Source organism: Nycticebus coucang, chromosome 11 (genome assembly GCF_027406575.1).
Source record: "Nycticebus coucang isolate mNycCou1 chromosome 11, mNycCou1.pri, whole genome shotgun sequence".
Taxonomy (NCBI): domain Eukaryota; kingdom Metazoa; phylum Chordata; class Mammalia; order Primates; family Lorisidae; genus Nycticebus; species Nycticebus coucang.
The window spans coordinates 5,125,238-5,142,529 of NC_069790.1; the positions used below are offsets into that span (position 1 = coordinate 5,125,238).

Genomic DNA, 17,292 nt, shown 5'->3' on the forward strand with positions numbered 1-17,292 from the left:
TGTTGCGTGACCCGAGACGCGAACGAACAGCAGCTTTGTCGTGGGTGTAGACTCGCTCCTGTAATTATTAAATCAAGAAACAGACTACATGAAATGAGATGGCGTGTAGCAAAAGTCTTTATTCCAGGTTTTGATTTTATACTTTTCTAGTCACGTACACACTTAATCTATTATCTATTAGTTTCATCATTATCTTATTTTACCTGTCTGAAATTAACTTGAAAGGAAATACTTTGTTATATCAATACAACCACCTTTGTAGTAAACCTCTTCTTCTAAACATTGACTAATTTCTGAGCAGGTATCTAAAGAAAGATCACAAAGAAGAAAGTAGCCACAGGGGAACAGAGTTAATAGAAGAATATCTTCAAGCATTTACTCAGTTTACTCAGTATGAAGTAATGACTGTGTCCTTCCCTCAGGGCAGAGCACCTATAGACCTCTGACAATATGTTGTTAACAAATGTCAACCCTCTGGCCTGTATCTCTGAGGAAGGGCGGCATGCCCTTTGATCTCAGGCTTCACGGGGTGCACAGCTTCAGAGAATGGACTTGTGGAATGTATAACTCCAGGCAAGCCAACTCTGCGTGTGTCCCAGGGGGGTCCAGGTCCCTTAAGCCTCTGGAAGAAAAGCAAGTCATTTTAACTTACACTGAATTTACTTTGTGTGCTTGATGTAGGATATGTTTATTTCTAAATATTATCCTACAGGCCTCATCCAATCTGAGGGCAGAATAGAACAAAAGGCAGAGGAAAGGTGAATGCTGCAGTCTTGTTGAGCCCGGACACCATCTACCTCCTCCTGCTCCTGGATGTCCGGGCTCCTGCCGCGGGGCCTTCGCACTTAGTCAGAGTGACACCACCAGCTGTCTGGCTTTCCAGCCTGCAGATGGGCCTGTTGGCTTCCATAGTCATGAGTCAGTTCCCATAGTAGGTCTTCCGGTGGGTACCTACATCTGTCTGTGTTGCTCACGATTCTCTGGAGATCCCAGTGCAAGGCCGAGAGGCCCTGCTGTGTAGGGCTGTCCATCTTCAGGACTCAGCCCCACCAGAACCGCCCTACACCCCACAGCTGTATAAGAAAGGTGGGACTAGGAAGGCAGCTGGTGCAGGGCACAGGTGTAAATTCCCGTGTGGCTTTGTTTGCTGGGAGAGAAGCTGCGGGCCCATGTAACACTACTAGTGCTTTCCTGGTGTGTGAGTTTAAACATTTTGTTGTGTCTTCTCCATTACTGATTTTTCCATTTTTCCAGTCCTATTGCCTCAAATATCATCCAGACACTTCCAACCCATAACTTAACATCCTGCCCAGACCTGTTTTCTGAACTCTGAACTCATAAGGAAGGGGCTGCTGGGCACCTCCATGCAGATAAGTGCATATCTAGAATTTATTCCCAAGCTGAATTCTTGGTGTCTGTCAGCTCCCCTAGCCCAGTACTGGCTCTTCTTCTGCTTGATCCATGACTACCCCTATGTTTCCCTTGGCTTTGTCATTGGGAAATCATCCTCTCTCCACAGTACCCACCCTCCCTAGCAAGCTCCTGACGCGTGTGTTCAAATGAGCGTGCAAAAGCAGGCACACTCCTCGCCCAGCCCATGCCAAATTCCCACTGCACTCCTTCGATTTCAGCACTTTTCTCCAGATGAGGAGAGCAGAAACACTCTCACTCTTTTCTCCCTGTGATCCATTTCCATGCAAGAGCCAGAGTGATCTTAAAACATAAATAAGCTAAGGTCACTTCTTTCTAGAAACACTCAAATACAGGTAGGAGAAGCAGATTATGTAAATAGCCTGCAAGACCCCTCAGTTCATCTGGGCCTTTGGGGTGGCCTTCACCCAGGGCTGGAGACACCACGCTTCCGCCCATCTGCAGGCCTTTGTACCCGTTCCGTTCCCTGCGCAGGGCCCTTCCCTGGCTCTCCTGCTGGCCGAGGGCCATCGCTGCTTCAGGCCTCAGTTCATGTGGGACTCTGGATGGGCAGCATGTGGGCGTGTGTCACTGAAAGGCCAACTTGCCATTTCTTTTTTTTTTATTTCTTTTTTTTTTTATTAAATCATAGCTGTGTACATTAGTATGATCATGGGGCACCATACACTTGGTTCATAGACCGTTTGACACATTTTCATCACACTAGTTAACATAGCTTTCGTGACATTTTCTTAGTTATTATGCTAAGACCTTTACATTCCACATTTACTAGGATTCACATATACCCTTGTAAGATGCACCACAGGTGTAATCCCATTAATCCCCTCCTTCCCCCTCCCTCCCCCCTCCCTCCCTCCCTTTCCCCCTTCTCCCTATTCTTGGGTTGTAACTGGGTTATAGCTTTCATGTGAAGGTCCTACATTAGTTTCATAATAAGGGTGAGTACATTGGGTACTTTTTCTTCCATTCTTGAGCCACTTTACTAAGAAGAATATGTTCCAGCTCCATCCATGTAAACATGAAAGAGGTAAAGTCTCCATCTTTCTTTAAGGCTGCATAATATTCCATGGTGTACATTTCTTTTTCTCTTTTTTCTAGTGGCTCTTGTGGAGTCTCGGCGTCTCCTCAATGTCACTCTTCTTCCCTCTCAGGTTCCAGGACTAACAGCGTGAATCCTCAGGCCCCTGCCCACCCAAGACCACCCCTGCTGCTGGGGGTAGAATGTGGAGAGCTCTTTCCTGCATCTAGCCCATGACAAAAGCCTCTGGTGACAGCTCTGTCTGCCCTGTGCCTAGAACACAGCCCCATGGCTGCTCTGTCCCCGCAGAGCCCTACACTTGGCACAGTGGCAGCTCTGCCAGAGGCCCTAGACATCCCTGTGCAAGTTCTCACTACCACCTATTCACCTCTGCTTTGTGCTTTAATTAAATTCCACCGACCTTGGGTTTTCTAGAAATTTGTCCCAATCCCATGCATCTCAAATTTCATTTATTTCAGTGGCCTTTGGACAGGAGGGTGAGGACTTGGGCTCTAATGATTATCTGAACCTGGAAATCTTCACCAGCGTGCTGCTGAGATGTGCAGGCCCAGTTGGTGGGTAGGTGGGGGGGCGGGGAGGCTGTCTTCTGACATCACTGCTGAAGGCCTGGAATTTGTGGGATCACTTAATGGGGCTGAAACGTTGAAACTGAGTCTGTGTGGGACAATGTTGATGTACCCAAGTGTGTATAGTAGGAAAGAGCCACGCTGCCAGGGTCTGGAAGGAAGGAAGCAGGCTCCCCAGAAGGAGCTTTCTCGGGTTCCCTAGAGAAGAGCTATTCCCTCCAGATTTCTCGAGACTTGCTTGACCTTTATCACCATCAGAAATTAATGTTTAACTAGCACTTGAGGCACTTCCATGCAAGTGCAGGGAAACGTGGGTTTGGAGTTACAGGAAGAGTGGTGGGCCGAGCGTGGCATATTCTCAGCGTCCTCCTCAGGAGAGCAGCCCTGCAAGGAGTCGGATTCCGGCAAGTAAGTCTCTGGTTTTACACTTAATCCAATGCTCAGGGTCAGAGACGGCAGCACTGGTACCTTGAGTCTCTGGCCCACGTTTCTGAACACTGGCTTAAAGGTCAACTAACCTGAAGAAAGGGGCTGGCAACCGTCCTGTGCTTTCTCTTTGCTGCAGGCTGCCAGAGTTTTCAGTTCCTTGGGGACTGAGTCCCTGGGTGCTCAGCCACACACACACAGTGGCTCCTGCAACACTCAGGTCTTAACTGCAGCCCACAGCCAGGGCAGGCCACACACGGATGCCACTTCCCTCTTCCACGCACCACCAGGGCGTGCTGGGTGTTTCGTCCTCTGTAAAATGGGGGTTTTTCAGGTGCTAGTGAAGAATAAATCCCATAATATGAAAAACACCCAACCCGCGCCTGTGGCTCAGTGAGTAGGGCGCCGGCCCCATATGCCAAGCGTGGTGGGTTCAAACCCAGCCCCGGCCAAAACTGCAACAACAACAACAAAAAAATAGCCGGGCATTGTGGCGGGCGCCTGTAGTCCCAGCTACTCGGGAGGCTGAGGCAGGAGAATCGCCTAAGCCAAGGGGTTGGAGGTTGCTGTGAGCTGTGTGAGGCCACGGCACTCTACTGAGGGCAATAAAGTGAAACTCTGTCTCTACAAAAGAAAAAGAAAAACACCCAACCCATGGGAGGTGATTAATAAACATAACTCTCCAGTCCCGGCCAAAAACTGCAAAAAAAAAAAAAAAAAAAATGAACATTCCTAAAAATCTGTGGACACTCTCCTTTTGTCATACGGTGTATTATACTTACAGGTAAGTTCAGTACCTATCTACTCCATATGGTAAGAGGAAAATTAAAGTATCTGTCCTGCCAACTTTCCATGCTGACTATCGTTGCTTTCAGAAGACGCAACCTCGAGAAGAAATAGTTTCTGTCAATCAGGTGTGAGTTAAAACAATGACTTCTGAGGGGTTAAGTTGTGTTAGGCTCTATTGAGAGCCACAGTATCACATCCTATTTCAAAAGTGAGCAAACTGAGACAGGAGAGGTGAGAAAGATGGCAGAAAACCTCCCCGCTATTCCTGCTGCAGCTGGAAGTGGAACGTAAATCATTTGTACTCAACAGTCGGACGCTTTCTGCTCTGCATTTTTGGGAAAGTTACATTTTTTAAGCACTTACTGAGTCCAGGCGCGGGTTGGGTCCATGCCAGATGTCCCATGAAGGGTTCATCAGAGTCCTCAGGAGATGAGGGTGTAGGGTCTAGACAGATGGGAGGGGAGAGGCAGGAATGTGGGAGGGAGGGAGATGTGAAGGGGAGATTGAAAATGTCAGGGATGGGTCCAGGGCACGGCTGGGAAGGGGAAGTAGGGCTGGACCCAGAGGGAGAGGCTTTGGGCTTCAGAGGTGGCATGAAGGTACAGTAGCCGTAATGTCCAGCCAAGGCTGGCATTACCATCTGGGTGAGTCTGTCCATGCACAGCCCAGAAGGTCCTGTGGCTCACAGTTCTGAAATGCGTTCAGCTAAGCCCTGGATGGCTAATAAGCCCAGAAGGGAGTCTGCCCAGAGGACGTGTCCCGCGATTGCCCTTGGTTACCCAAGCAAGCCAGTTTGTTGGTCCAGGATGACAAGTGACACCCCTATTGCTGGGGGTCAGTCACTCTAGCATTTAGCCTTGTTCTTTGGGGTTATCTGGACAAAAGTTCAGGATAGAGATGTTTCCACAGAACTGTCTACTCTGAAAGTCCTCATAAAGTAGGTTTATGAAATTTAAAACCACGAAAATGTTAAAATCTACATCGTAGCTTATAGGCTTTTAAGAATTACTAATGTGTGAAGAGACACAGCCATCTGTATACAGTGCCGCCCTGAGCTTCCCTCCACCCCTGGTCTCCAGGAAAAGGGGAAAGGCTCAAGGTCAATTGAGTAACTAACCCAATAATTTAGTGTATTATTATATTTAATGATAAAAGGTTCACTCCAGGCCAGGCACAGTGGCTCATGCCTATAATCCTAGCACTCTTGGGAGCAAGGCGGGAGGATCGCTTGAGGTCTGGAGTTGGCAATCAGCCTGAGCGAGAGCAAGACGCCATCTCTATTAAAAACAGAAAACTTGCCTGAGCATGGTGGTAGGCTCCTGTAGTCCCTGCTACTCAGGAGGCTGAGGCAGAAGGCTCACTTGAGCCCAGAAGTGTGAGGTTGCAGTGAGCTATGATGGTATCACTGCACTCTACCCTCAGCAACAGAGCAAGATATTGTTTCAAGAAAAAAAAAAAAGGTTCACTCCACCGAGAATATAATTCAGTTCTAAACATCTATAGAACCTTAAATATTAAAAGGAAAACCCGAAACAACTATGGGAGAGAAGTCGACAAGTACACCATCATCATGGGAGATTTCAACATATCATCACCAGTTATAGTAAACGGGATGATAGATTCAGCAAACAAAAAATGAGTAAAGACTTAGAAAATGTAACAGCACAAGTAATAATCTTGATTAATTAGATACACATGGAATTCTGTCCAATCATTGAAAAAGATACTTCCTCCTCAAGTGCTGTGATACCTGTGTCCACATCTGTTGGATAGTTTCCATAACACCAGCATGTTCTCTGACCCTAATTCAGTTAATTAAATTAGATATCAACGAAAAGATAAGCAATATTGCTACCTAATGTTTGGCAATTTTTTGAAAAGCTAATGAATAACTCATACATCCAAGAAAAAAAGTAACCAATTAAAGTCTACCTATAACTGCTAAAAATGCTGTGTATTAGAACTTGAGTTATGTATGGAAAACAATAAAGCATGCGGTTTTAAATGTTAATTTTAGAAAGTAAAAAAAGGCAAAAATTAATGACACAATCACCCAACTAAGGATGTTAGAAAAAGAATAACAGAATCAACCTAAAGATAATTGAGTGCAGGCGGGATAAACTAATGATGAAGAAAGTCAAGATAAAATAGGGAAGAATCAACAAAGCCAGAGGGTCTGTTTAGAAAAAAAAAAATATGAAGGAAGACAAAATATGCACAGTTCCGGCAAAATTAACTATAGATAAAAATAAAGGGTAATAAAAATAGTAGTTAATAAAAAGAAGATGTAATTATAGATCCAGCAAAGTAAAGGCACAGTCAGTATATAATTTTTAGAACTTGTCATTAAATTAAAAAAAAGAAAAGTCAAATTGGATTCAAAGAAAAATGGAAAATTCTTATTAATCCTATAATACTTAAATAAATGGCTTCCTTAAAGACATTTCCTCAAAAATGAGGAAAGGGTGCAAATGATTTTATATATGATTTCTAACACTTTAGGGATTACACAATTTCACATTTCAAAGAAATGTAAATTGTTTCAGAGAACCAAAACAGCAAAAATTATCCTCAAATCAATCTGAAATTTAGAGAAAGTCAATTTTAGAAAGGAAAAATACAATTTTACTCATAAGATAGATGTAAAAATTCCACAGAAAATGTTAGTGCACCATAGTTTTGTGCTAGGAATGCAAACATATTTGAAAATTAGAAATTGTATTAATGTTGCTCATCACATTAAAAATTCAGATGAGGAAAACCATACGATTTTCTCTTCCCATGCAGAAAAGCATTTGATAAAATTAAAACAGTTATTTATTATAAACATGAAAACAAAGCTTCTAATAAAAAAATTTTCAAGAAAATCTTATCATTAACAGTGAGATGTTAGAATCATTCCTTTCCAAGGCAGTAAGTTGTTCACTACCACTGCTTTTTTCACAGTGCCCTGGGGTTCCTAGAACAGCACCGGGGAAATAAGTAATCTTAAATTTTCTACTAACTGCATTAAAAGAAAACATATATTTGTCCTACAGAAAAATGAAAATATCTTATGTGATATAACAATTAAAGCCAACTGTAGCTCTACACTGAAATTGTGTTTAATGGGGAAGAATTTTAACACTGTTTCAGTTTTTAGATTTAAATGTAACGTCTTTAAATAGAATTGTACATAAAAGAGCACAATAGCCCACATACAGCTCCTGGCCACCAGGTGGGACATCACAGAACCAGACGGTACAATAAGATGAGGAAGAAAAATAAAAGCTAAAAGGTCTAGAAAGAAACAGCATTGGCACAATTCATAGGTGATAGGATTCTTTATGTGGAAATCCTCCTGAATTAAGAGAAATGAGTAAAACTTTTAAGAGAATGTAGTTAGGTGTCCAGGAAAGGAACCAACATATAAAACTCAATTTCGATTCTATACTTTAGCAATAAACAGTCACCTTCTTTAGTTACTTGTAAGAAATCGAAGATATTTATGAGAAATTGTTTCCATTCTGAGAAATGCTTGTTATTCTAATGAGTTGTCTTTTTCTTATGGAAAAAGGTGATCCTAACCCTTGATGAGCCATGGGCACTCTAAATATCTTCCTCTAATTTGTAGGCTATCTTTCTGTAGTTTGGAGAACAGATATTCTTAATGATGTAGTCAAATTTGTCAATCTTTTATAATGAGCTTCAATTTCAAGATTATAAAAATGTGTTTGTGAGAAGTCTGCCTTTCACAAGTAAAGGATGTAACAAGTCAGGAACTAATCTTTTCTCTATGGGTCTGTCAATTTCCAGTCTTTGTGTGGGGTTTTCTTCTAGGACCTGTAGTCCGATTAATTGGCCAGGTGTCTGTCCCTGCATCAAATAGACTACATTTTTATAGCATCACCTATCTTGATAACTGTAGAGTAAGATTCCTTGTAATATTATTTCTTGGGACTATACTGGCCATTCTTCAACTTTTGTTTTCCATTTATATTTCTGAGCCACAGATCTATTCGGAATTTGGTTAGAATGGCACTGAATCTGTTGATCAGTTTGAAGGAAAGCAAAATATCTATAATATTGAGTCTTCTTATCCACAGTAAGCATTTATTTTTATTTATCTATGTCTTTTTTAACATCTTCCCACAAACTTTTACAAGTGTCTTCACGCCAACCTTGCACATCTTTCGTTAGATTGTGTTAGATCCTATTGTTTTGTTCCTAATTTTAATCCTGTCTTGTCATCCTTGCAAATGGGGAAAGCACAGCCCAGAGTGACACCTCATCAGTGGTGAAGGCAAATCCAAAGCCAGAATCTAAAGCTCGCTGTCTTCACACCACTCTGTCTTCATCACACCACTTCACATTTTTTTGTTTCTACCTCAAAAATAAGTCTCACCCAGCCTCTGATTTCCTCTTCAATCAGCAGGTGCCATGATTTTGTTTTCTTTTCTTTTGAGACAGAGTCTCTCTATGGAGCCCTCGGTAGAGTGCTGTGGTATCAAAGCTCACAGCAACCTCAAACTCTTGGGCTTAAGCGATTCTCTTGCCTCAGCCTCCTAAGTAGCTGGGACTGCAGGTGCCTGCCACAATACCCGGCTATTTGTTGTTATTGTTGTTGTAGTTGTTATTGTTGTTTGGCAGGCCCGGGCTGCGTTCGAACCCACCAGCCCTGGTGTATGTGGCTGGCGTCCTAGCCGCTGAGCTCCAGGCGCCGAGCCAGGTGCCGTTCTTTTTAAACACCTAGGAGGTCTGTGCCTTGCTCCAGACCTCCCAGAGGCTTTACTTCCTGCCCTCCTGCTGGCCTCTTTCCTAGGCTGTGCCATCTTCACACATTTGACAAAGGCGTAGGTGGAGGCTAGGGATTTCTCTCTGTCACGGTCTCACTACCAACCCACCCCACATACACATCCTGGACGGCCATGCAGCACAGCCATGCCCAGAACAAACTGGCCCCAGTGGTGAGGGGCGGGGAGATGCGCCCTTCTGCCCACGGATCAGCTCTGTGACCTTTGGCGAGACTCCCAGTCTCTCTCAGCCTCTGTTTCCTCATCTGTAAAGTGAGGATCATACAAATGTCCACCTCATAAAGGAGCCGAGAGGGACTGAGTGGGCCTTTGCTGCCACTAGGCACAGTTATGTGAACTTGTTACAAAATAAAGATTGTCACTCGCTCTTCTCATGGCCCCTCCACCAGAGTCTGCGCCTGGGTGTCCAGCCCCGCTCTCCTGTGCCCCTCCTCGTGTGTAGCCCCTACACATTTCCCAGTGTTTCTCTGGGGCCTGCTCTGGCTGAGGCTTGTGCTGGGGCCCTGCACTCAGTCACCCCACCTTGGCCCTGAATTTACCGACAGTCTTCCTGGACCAGGACCCTCCCAGGTGCTTCACAAGGGTGAGACAGGGTGTCTGTACACCACAGGACCCAGAGGCTCAGGAGATGTCTTTCTGCTCAGCCCTCACAGCCAGAGCCTGCTTCTCTGTGGTCATGACTGACGTCACAGTGCTTAGGGGGGATGAACCATCCTCCTGCTGGCTCCTGGCTTCCCGGGTGGTGACGCCTGGCCAGCTCCCGTCTTGCCTTCTGCACAGATGGGGCTTCGTCTCCTTACTGCCCCTGTTGTCCATGTGGCTGCCACCTGTGGGGCCCAAGAAGAGCTACAGAGGAAGCTACTTACTCATGGCTGGCCCCAGGGTCCCTCATGTATCTCCACCCACTTGCCAGCTCCCTGTCCGAAGCTCTGCCCTCCTGGCCGATCCTCCTGTGTCGAGGCCTCTGCTGAGGGCCCAGCTTCACAGGGTCTCTGCCCCACAGGGTAGTTGCTCCTTTGAAAAGATGCTACTTGAAGTCAGAAGATGGATGGCTCTCCTTGGGGACTTTCTAGCTCTTGACTATACCACAGGCCCTGGACATGGGGTGTCTGTGTATGTGCGCGCTGTATGTGTGTGCATGGTATTCATGCATGTCTGTGCTACTGTGTGTGCAAGAATGCATGTGTGTGCATTCAAGGGTGTGCATGTTTATGTGTGTACAGATGGGCATGTGTGTCTGTGTGCACATGTATGTGTGCATGAGTGTGCATGTGTGTATGTGTGTGAGCACATGCATGTGTGTGCATAAATGTGTACCTGTGTGTGCGTGTGTGTGTGTGTGTGCGTGTGTGTGCATGTACATGGATGCACGGGTGGGCACCTGGGCAGAGGCCCCTGAATGCTGCTTCTCATGTGCAGACCCTGTTCCTCCCCCGCCTCATCTGCAGGTCCCAGGCCCCTTTCTGAGTCACACAGCTCTGCGCACAGTGTAAAGGTGAAATAGAGGCCTTCCCTTCATGTTCAGTCATCCACTGGGTGGGGTGACGGAGCGTCACACTCCCTTCTGTTGCTGCCCAATGGGGAGGAGGGGCGACACGCTCCAGCCATGCTTTGGACTCCTGTCAACTTAAGGGTGACAGAACAGGACTCTGAATGCGATGAACCTGGTTCCACCACTCATCCTCCTCTCTTCAAGTTCTCACCTGGGGCAGGGGCTTGGCTCCCTGAGCCCTGTGTAGGACAGCATCCTCATAGCCCCTCACAGAAGGAGCACGCCCAGAAGGAGAGCCCCCCCATGTGCCATCCAGGCCCCTTCTTCACCCCTGAATCAGAGCCTAGGGCTTCTCTACAGTGACCGGGGTTGGGGAGGGTGTCCCCTGGGAACACTGCCGGAGCCCAGCTTCCCCACAGGGCCCAGGAACCCAGGGCCCATTTTTCCTGGGCTTCCCTGGCAGCCTGCTGTTTCTCTGCCCCCTGCGAGGCTCCATGAAGGATCTCACAACCTGTGGGTGGGGGGTGGTGCAGGAGGGTGGAGGATGCTGCTGGGTAAATAATGCACAGCCAGCCGCTCTGATTGGCTTCGGGGAGGCGGACACTTTGTCTACATAAATGGCAATCACATCCTCCGTGCCTTTTAACTGTCACCAAGGAAGGCGAGGGAAGACAGAGCAGGCGACTCCCTGCCGCCTGTAAGTACCGCTCTTTGTCCTAATGGCTCGGGGCCAGACCCACGCATATAGCTCCCAGGTGACAGTGACACCAGGGTATGGGCTGGGAGGTCTGTGGGTGATTCCAGCCGTGTGGGTTTCTTCTCCTTGGGGCGGGGGGTGGGGGGTGGGGCTCTGCCGAGCAGGACAGCTGAGCACCCAGTGCAGGCAGTTGGAGGGGGAGTAGGAACTTTTCAAGAAGATAGGCGCTGCCTTAGTTCAGCCTGCTTTCTCATGCCATCTCCAAGCAACAAGTAGTCAGGCAAAGAATCAGAAACTTCGGATTATTTTTAACCTGTGTTCCTTGTCCCGTGGTAGCAATGTAACCAGATTTTTAATGTGTGTGCAGTGCCATAGAGGCCACACAATGGGGAGGGAAGGGAGAGGCTGGGCCACCCACAGCCCCAGGTCTGTGCTCAGGTGCACGGCTCCCTGGTGCACGGCTCCCCGGTACACGGCTCCCTGGCACACTCTCCCTCAGAGGGTTGGGAGGAGCTAGTGAATGGCATTCTTTCCCCAGATTGTGAAAATTAAGTCTGACTCTACAAAGGGCCAGACACAGAGTAGGCATCCAAAAAATGGGTGCTGTCTTATAACAGGCAAATAAATGGCAGATGGGACAGCAAAGGACATGGGAAATGCTGTCTTGTGACCTGCAGCACCCTCCAGGGTGGGGCGTGAGGATGCCTTTGTCTCTCCTGGGCACTTGGAGATGAGCCTCTGCACACAGCCAGTGGGATAAAAATCACTAAAATAAGATAAAACCCTTCAACCTCCCCCATGAATTCAAAGAAATAGCCTGGGGATTTAGTTAAGTTTGTGTTCTCCTGTTCGAGGTATTGATTATTCTGAAGGTTTTCCCCAGTCCTCTTGGGAACGCAACTGGAGGTGGCTGGTTTGGGCAGAGGCTCAGGGAAAACTTGTCTTCCTCAGTGCTCATCCATATTTCTGGAGGAAGATGCTCACGGAGCAAACGGCGCCTCAGGGCATGTGGGTGCAGCCATCTGCACAGGCCCTCCCTCCTCGGTTCTGAGAGGTGGCTGAAGGTCTCTGGAAATGTCAGGGGAAATGCCAGGTGAAAGGGAAAAGGTGAAAGGTCTGCTGGTTTGGACAGATCCATTTATGGAAGCCACTTCTGAGCTGTGTGGGCTTAGACAAGCGACCTGCTTCCCTGGGCCCAGTTCCTCTTTTCTAAGGAGGGGATAACTGCAGTTGACATCAAGATTGACCAAATGTGAGTAAAGGGCTCATGCCAGGGGCCTGGGGCCATTAACTATTCAACATTTATTTTATTTAGGAGGCGGTGGGGGGAGAGACACTTCTCTGGGACACAGTGGGTAGCAGAGTTGTTTAGCCCCTGCCTGTCTCTGCTGTGATCAGCTAAGGAGGATGGAGCCAGGTGTGTCCCTATCAGCAGCGTCCCCCCACCTGAGCCCCATTCTCCTGCTCCTTTAAGTGCAGTGAACGGGCAGGACCCTGGATGACACTCTGGACTGCAGACACTGCCTTCCTCAGAGCTGGTGAGGAAGATGGCAGTACAGGTGCATGTGGACGCCCCAGCCACTGGGGTGATGGGAACGTCGGCAACCACATCACTCCCTGTGCACGGCCCGTGGTCTGTTCAAACAGCAATAATAATACTCATCTTGCAAGGCTATGCCAGCGTCCACTGAGCTAACACATACCCAGTCTTAGCAGGTTAGACAATACTGCTTGTTTGGTTTCTTGGACAATAGAACGCCACAGCCAAGGCCATGTATTCTCAGGATTTGACTTGAGGGAGCCTCCTTAGCAACACTGGGCGAGAGGCCAGTGACTGTCCGATGGAAGGAATAATGAGGAGTTCACGATGAATTGACAGTCAATATTTACCACTGAACTGGTTAATAAAAAAAAGTGAGACTCCCTAAAGAGTGTGGCGAAGCTTACTAAATAGATTCACATTGCCAGCTGCCCAGTATTTAAATAAAAGATAAACCAATGGGTGACATAGTCCCAGGATGTTACGACTATTTATGAAAAGAAGCAACCTGCTAGAATGTAATTTAATAATTGCAGATCTATAGGAAAAGGCAGATGGTTGTGAACTTTTGTGAACTATTAGTGTGATTTCAAGAGCATCAGAAAAGAAGGGGGAAAGAATTGAAGCAATAATGAGGGCAAACAATTTAAGGCCATAGGAGAATGTGTTCCATCGAAGAGAAGTTTTTCTGGAATAACTCTAATAATATATCATAAAAATCAAGGAGGAAAGTTAAAATTAAAACTACTTGATGACTCTCATATAAACCTTTAAAAATAGCAAACATGCACAGAAATAATAAAATGTGAATAATTTCAACATTAAATCTTTACGTTTACAATTTGAGTGAAGGTGAAAAGCTAACAGAGATGGGATGTCTGTGCTCCTCATGCCTTGGTGGTGGGTGTGACATCTCTCTATCATTCTAGTTTTCCTGGAAGCAATTGGCCACATGCAAAAACAAAAAGTACCAAACTCACATCTCTCAAGTCCGTGTGGGAATTAACCTGTGTGAGGAACAGGCTCTGTAGGTGGGACCTGTGTCGTGATGGTGCAGTTCCCGGCCGTCCACTCCTGGCAGCGCTCTTCACAACAAATGATAGAACAAGGAGGGCGGACAGTCTGGTGGTGACCCTGTGGAATCCCCGCTCAGCAGGTCTTAATAAGGGCAGTGAGGCAATGTCTCAGGGGAAACAAAGAATCCCACATAACATGAATATTCCTGCTGTGACTATTTGAATTATTTATAGTCAGGACTAAATTAAAAGGATATCGATGAGCTGAATGTTCCTGACATTCTTTTCTGATCTGTCACAATCGCTCAAGTTATGAATTTTTCCGGTCAGCTTGAACTTAGGGCACAAGCATGATTACAGAAACGGGAGTAAAAAGAGTAGCATTTCCCCACGGGAGTAAAAATGAAAATCAGGACATTCGCTTCTCTACGGCCCCTTCCCACAGAGAACTGTTGGGCAAAAAATACTTAGAGGAGACAGTGTTTATTAAACAGAGAGGGGATAAGAAATAGTAGGTAAAGCTCCTTCCTTTTGCATATCAGCAAAGGAGCAAGGCTTTCCCTCTGTATTTTGACCTTTTTCTATTGCAAACATTTTCTCTTTCTCTTGTGCTGCTGTGGGCTTTCCTATGGCGGCCAGGTTCTCTGGCTAGCTCAGAACAGGCTTCTGCCTTTCTTTCTGTTCATAATAATGGTCATTCGACAGAGGTTTATGGTACAAAGTGCTTTCGGCCCATGTCGTCCCCCGTGCAGTTTTGCCTGTGAGCACATCAGCTGCCAGCTGCACAGCCTCCCGCAGCACCCCGCTTCTCCTGAGCTTAAATCCGCTGTTCTTTCTACTCTCCATGGCTGTGAAGAGGAAGCAGCTGCCCAAACAGACACGGGGCTTAGCAGCCTCAGCCTCAGCCTTGGTCACACCCACAGCTGCCCAGCCTGTCCCCTGCCCGCTTACACTGTGCAAGGGACGTGATCTCCAAGGGTCTGAAGCGCCATGAAGCTGCCATGCCCCGTAGTCCCTCTGGGGCATTTGGGAGTCCTCTCCTTGAGGGTTTTTCAAGTTTCTAATCCTGGAGTTACTTGATGCTTTTTTCAGGGACGGCAATCCATACACCTCTGGCCAAAGCTGTGAGGTGCCCTCTGCCTATGTCTGCGCCCAGGCATTCTCTCGGGGGCCTCTGGGGGCCTGACTGCAGCAGGTGTGGGGTCTTGGTCAGGTGGCGCGGCTTCTTACCTGTTAAAGGGGAAATGGTGCTGTCGACCAGGTTACACGTATTGTAAAGATGAAACACAGGACGTATGCAGAGAGCTTGACACCATCCTTGACACGTGTAAGTTCCTATAAATGTCAGCCACTTTGTAAACCAACGACAGTATTCTTATTTCAACAAGGCCACCCAGATTTATGTGACAGTCATCGTATAAGAAAGTGGTAAGGATGTGTGTGAGGGTAGGGCAGGCAGCTGAGGTCCCCTGGGCTAATATTTGGATTATAAATAGGGAGACTTTCGCATAAAAGAAAAAGGAAAATGGGTTCTGCCGCTGCTTTGCGATGATAAAGTCACGCCTGGGACCCCCGTCCCCATCTGCTTCCCTTCTTTGGTTTCAGATCCCTCCTCTGTATGGGGAGGGTGGTAACAGCACTACCTGAGAAAGCACTGAAGGAGTTAAGCTGTCAACCCCTCTTGGGCCTCTTTGCCAGCAGACCTCCATCCTCTCCCTGTCCTCCCCCCACATACTGTGCTGCCCAGATCCCCAGGATACCTGGTTTCTGGTGGGGTTTGCCAATAGGAGGCCTGATGGGAGTCTGCAGGTCGAGGTGCTGTCCTTCTGGTGACGTTGGCTCAATCTCCCCCTTGGTGCCACTCCCTGGCAAGCCGGAGCAGGGGCAGCCATGTGCAGACAGCCTGCATGATGGCCCTGGGGAGCCCAGTCTGTCCCATCCCTTTGAGGTGTGGGAGTAGAGCACAGCACCCAGAGAGGTAGACTGACTTTCCTCAGCTGCCTGAGGTCACCCAGCTAGCAAGGGGTGGAGACAATATAGAAACCACGGACCCAACTGAAGAGCCCATTCTCCTCTCCTGCAGGGCCACGCCACCCCCAGGACACTTTTCCCTCATGTTGCTGTGATATCAGCCTTTTCCACCCATGCGAGGGAGTCTGGAAATTTTCTCTCTGTAGTTTGTAGTTTGTCACACGTGCCGAGGGCCTTAGTGACATAGAATGTTGGTGTGGGATTAAAGTTCCGAATGCCTCAGGAGCCCGAGGTCAAGCATGTAGAGTCAGTGGCTCTGGTGGGAATAGGTAGTCTCCCAGAAAAGTGGTTGCATGTGCAAGGAGGCCTGGGTGTGTGCCCAGGTCCCTTCCTGTCACCTCAGCAGAGACTCTAAGGAGCCCGTCAGCACCATGTCACAGACCAGAAAGAGCCAGGTTGCAAAACTGGGTTTTCCATTTTATAAACAGATGCCCTCGAGAGCCCTGGGCAGAGACGCAGTGAGACGCGTCTCACAGAGGAGGGAGCTGGCCTTGAAGCCCCGATGAAAGGTGCTTCTGCTCAGTTAATCATTTTGTTTTACTTTTTAAAAAAATTATAGACTTTCAGAGTAGTTTTGAGTTACAGAAAAATGGAGCAAAGAACAGAGAGCTGCCAATCTCCCCTCTTCCCTCCCATATTTTCCTTACTATTAATAAAAGCATTTTTGCTGAACACCAACTCTGCATCCGAGACACTAATCACACAATCACATGTCATCTTTCCAGCAGCGCCCGAAGGGAGGTATTTTCATGCATTTTTTTGCTTTCACGGAGGCTGAGGCTAAAGTAACTGGAAGAGGTGAGCCTTGGCCTCAGGCCTGCCTGACACTCGGTGGCGGGCCCACGGCCTCACGTTGGCCACGCCTCACGGTCATGGACAGGCGTTCTCGCCCAGGGCTCCTGCACACCCTGCTGTTTAACCAGAGCCTTTTTTTGTTGTTGTTTTGGTTTGTTTGTTATTTTTCAGAGCCTTAAGCATTAAAAAATAACTCAGAGGTTTTCTTTCTTGAGGCAAATGTTCAGTCATTTTTCCTGTTATTGGAAAGCTCTCGTGGCTAGAAATTTCTGTCTGGTCTTAGATGGAAGCGTTTCTCCTATTGGTTTTTTTTTTTTGTTTTGTTTTGTTTTGTTTTTCATGCTCTTTGAACCCACAGAGAAAATGTTCATTAAGAACCGGGTCAATTCAGGGTTATTCAGAAAGTGAGTTTTGTGCCTGAGTTCATAACATGCCCTTGAAGAGGAAAACAGGAAAAAGAGAGACAGGGCCGCACCGTCCCAGAGGGACGTGTGTTTTTTGAAATATAGCTCAGTTTTTTTCTGGAATTGTGTATATAAAGAAAAGCCAATAGTATTTTTTCATCAAGGTAGAACATGAAAGTCAAGGAAGGTTGGATAAAGATTGCAGTGTCCCAGGGTTTGAAGTAGCCCACGTCTCGTACGCACTGATAGGACCACAGGACACACCCAGTGCTG

The 17,292-nt window shown here is 47.0% G+C and overlaps 1 protein-coding gene across 2 annotated transcripts in view; it reads left to right on the top strand.

Moving 5' to 3' along the window:
- Positions 1-3,287: 3,287 nt before the first annotated feature.
- The window catches only part of DDC (dopa decarboxylase), a 92,760-nt gene continuing 78,755 nt past the window's right edge, over positions 3,288-17,292 (top strand). Inside the window, exon 1 of one of the 2 annotated variants that reach the window (XM_053608769.1) lies at positions 3,288-3,444. In XM_053608769.1, coding sequence (XP_053464744.1) covers positions 3,329-3,444 — 116 coding nt within the window. In that variant the 5' untranslated portion in view covers positions 3,288-3,328. Of the gene's footprint in view, positions 3,445-11,203; positions 11,234-17,292 lie in introns of those variants that run through there. The other variant, XM_053608770.1, reaches the window with a different exon arrangement.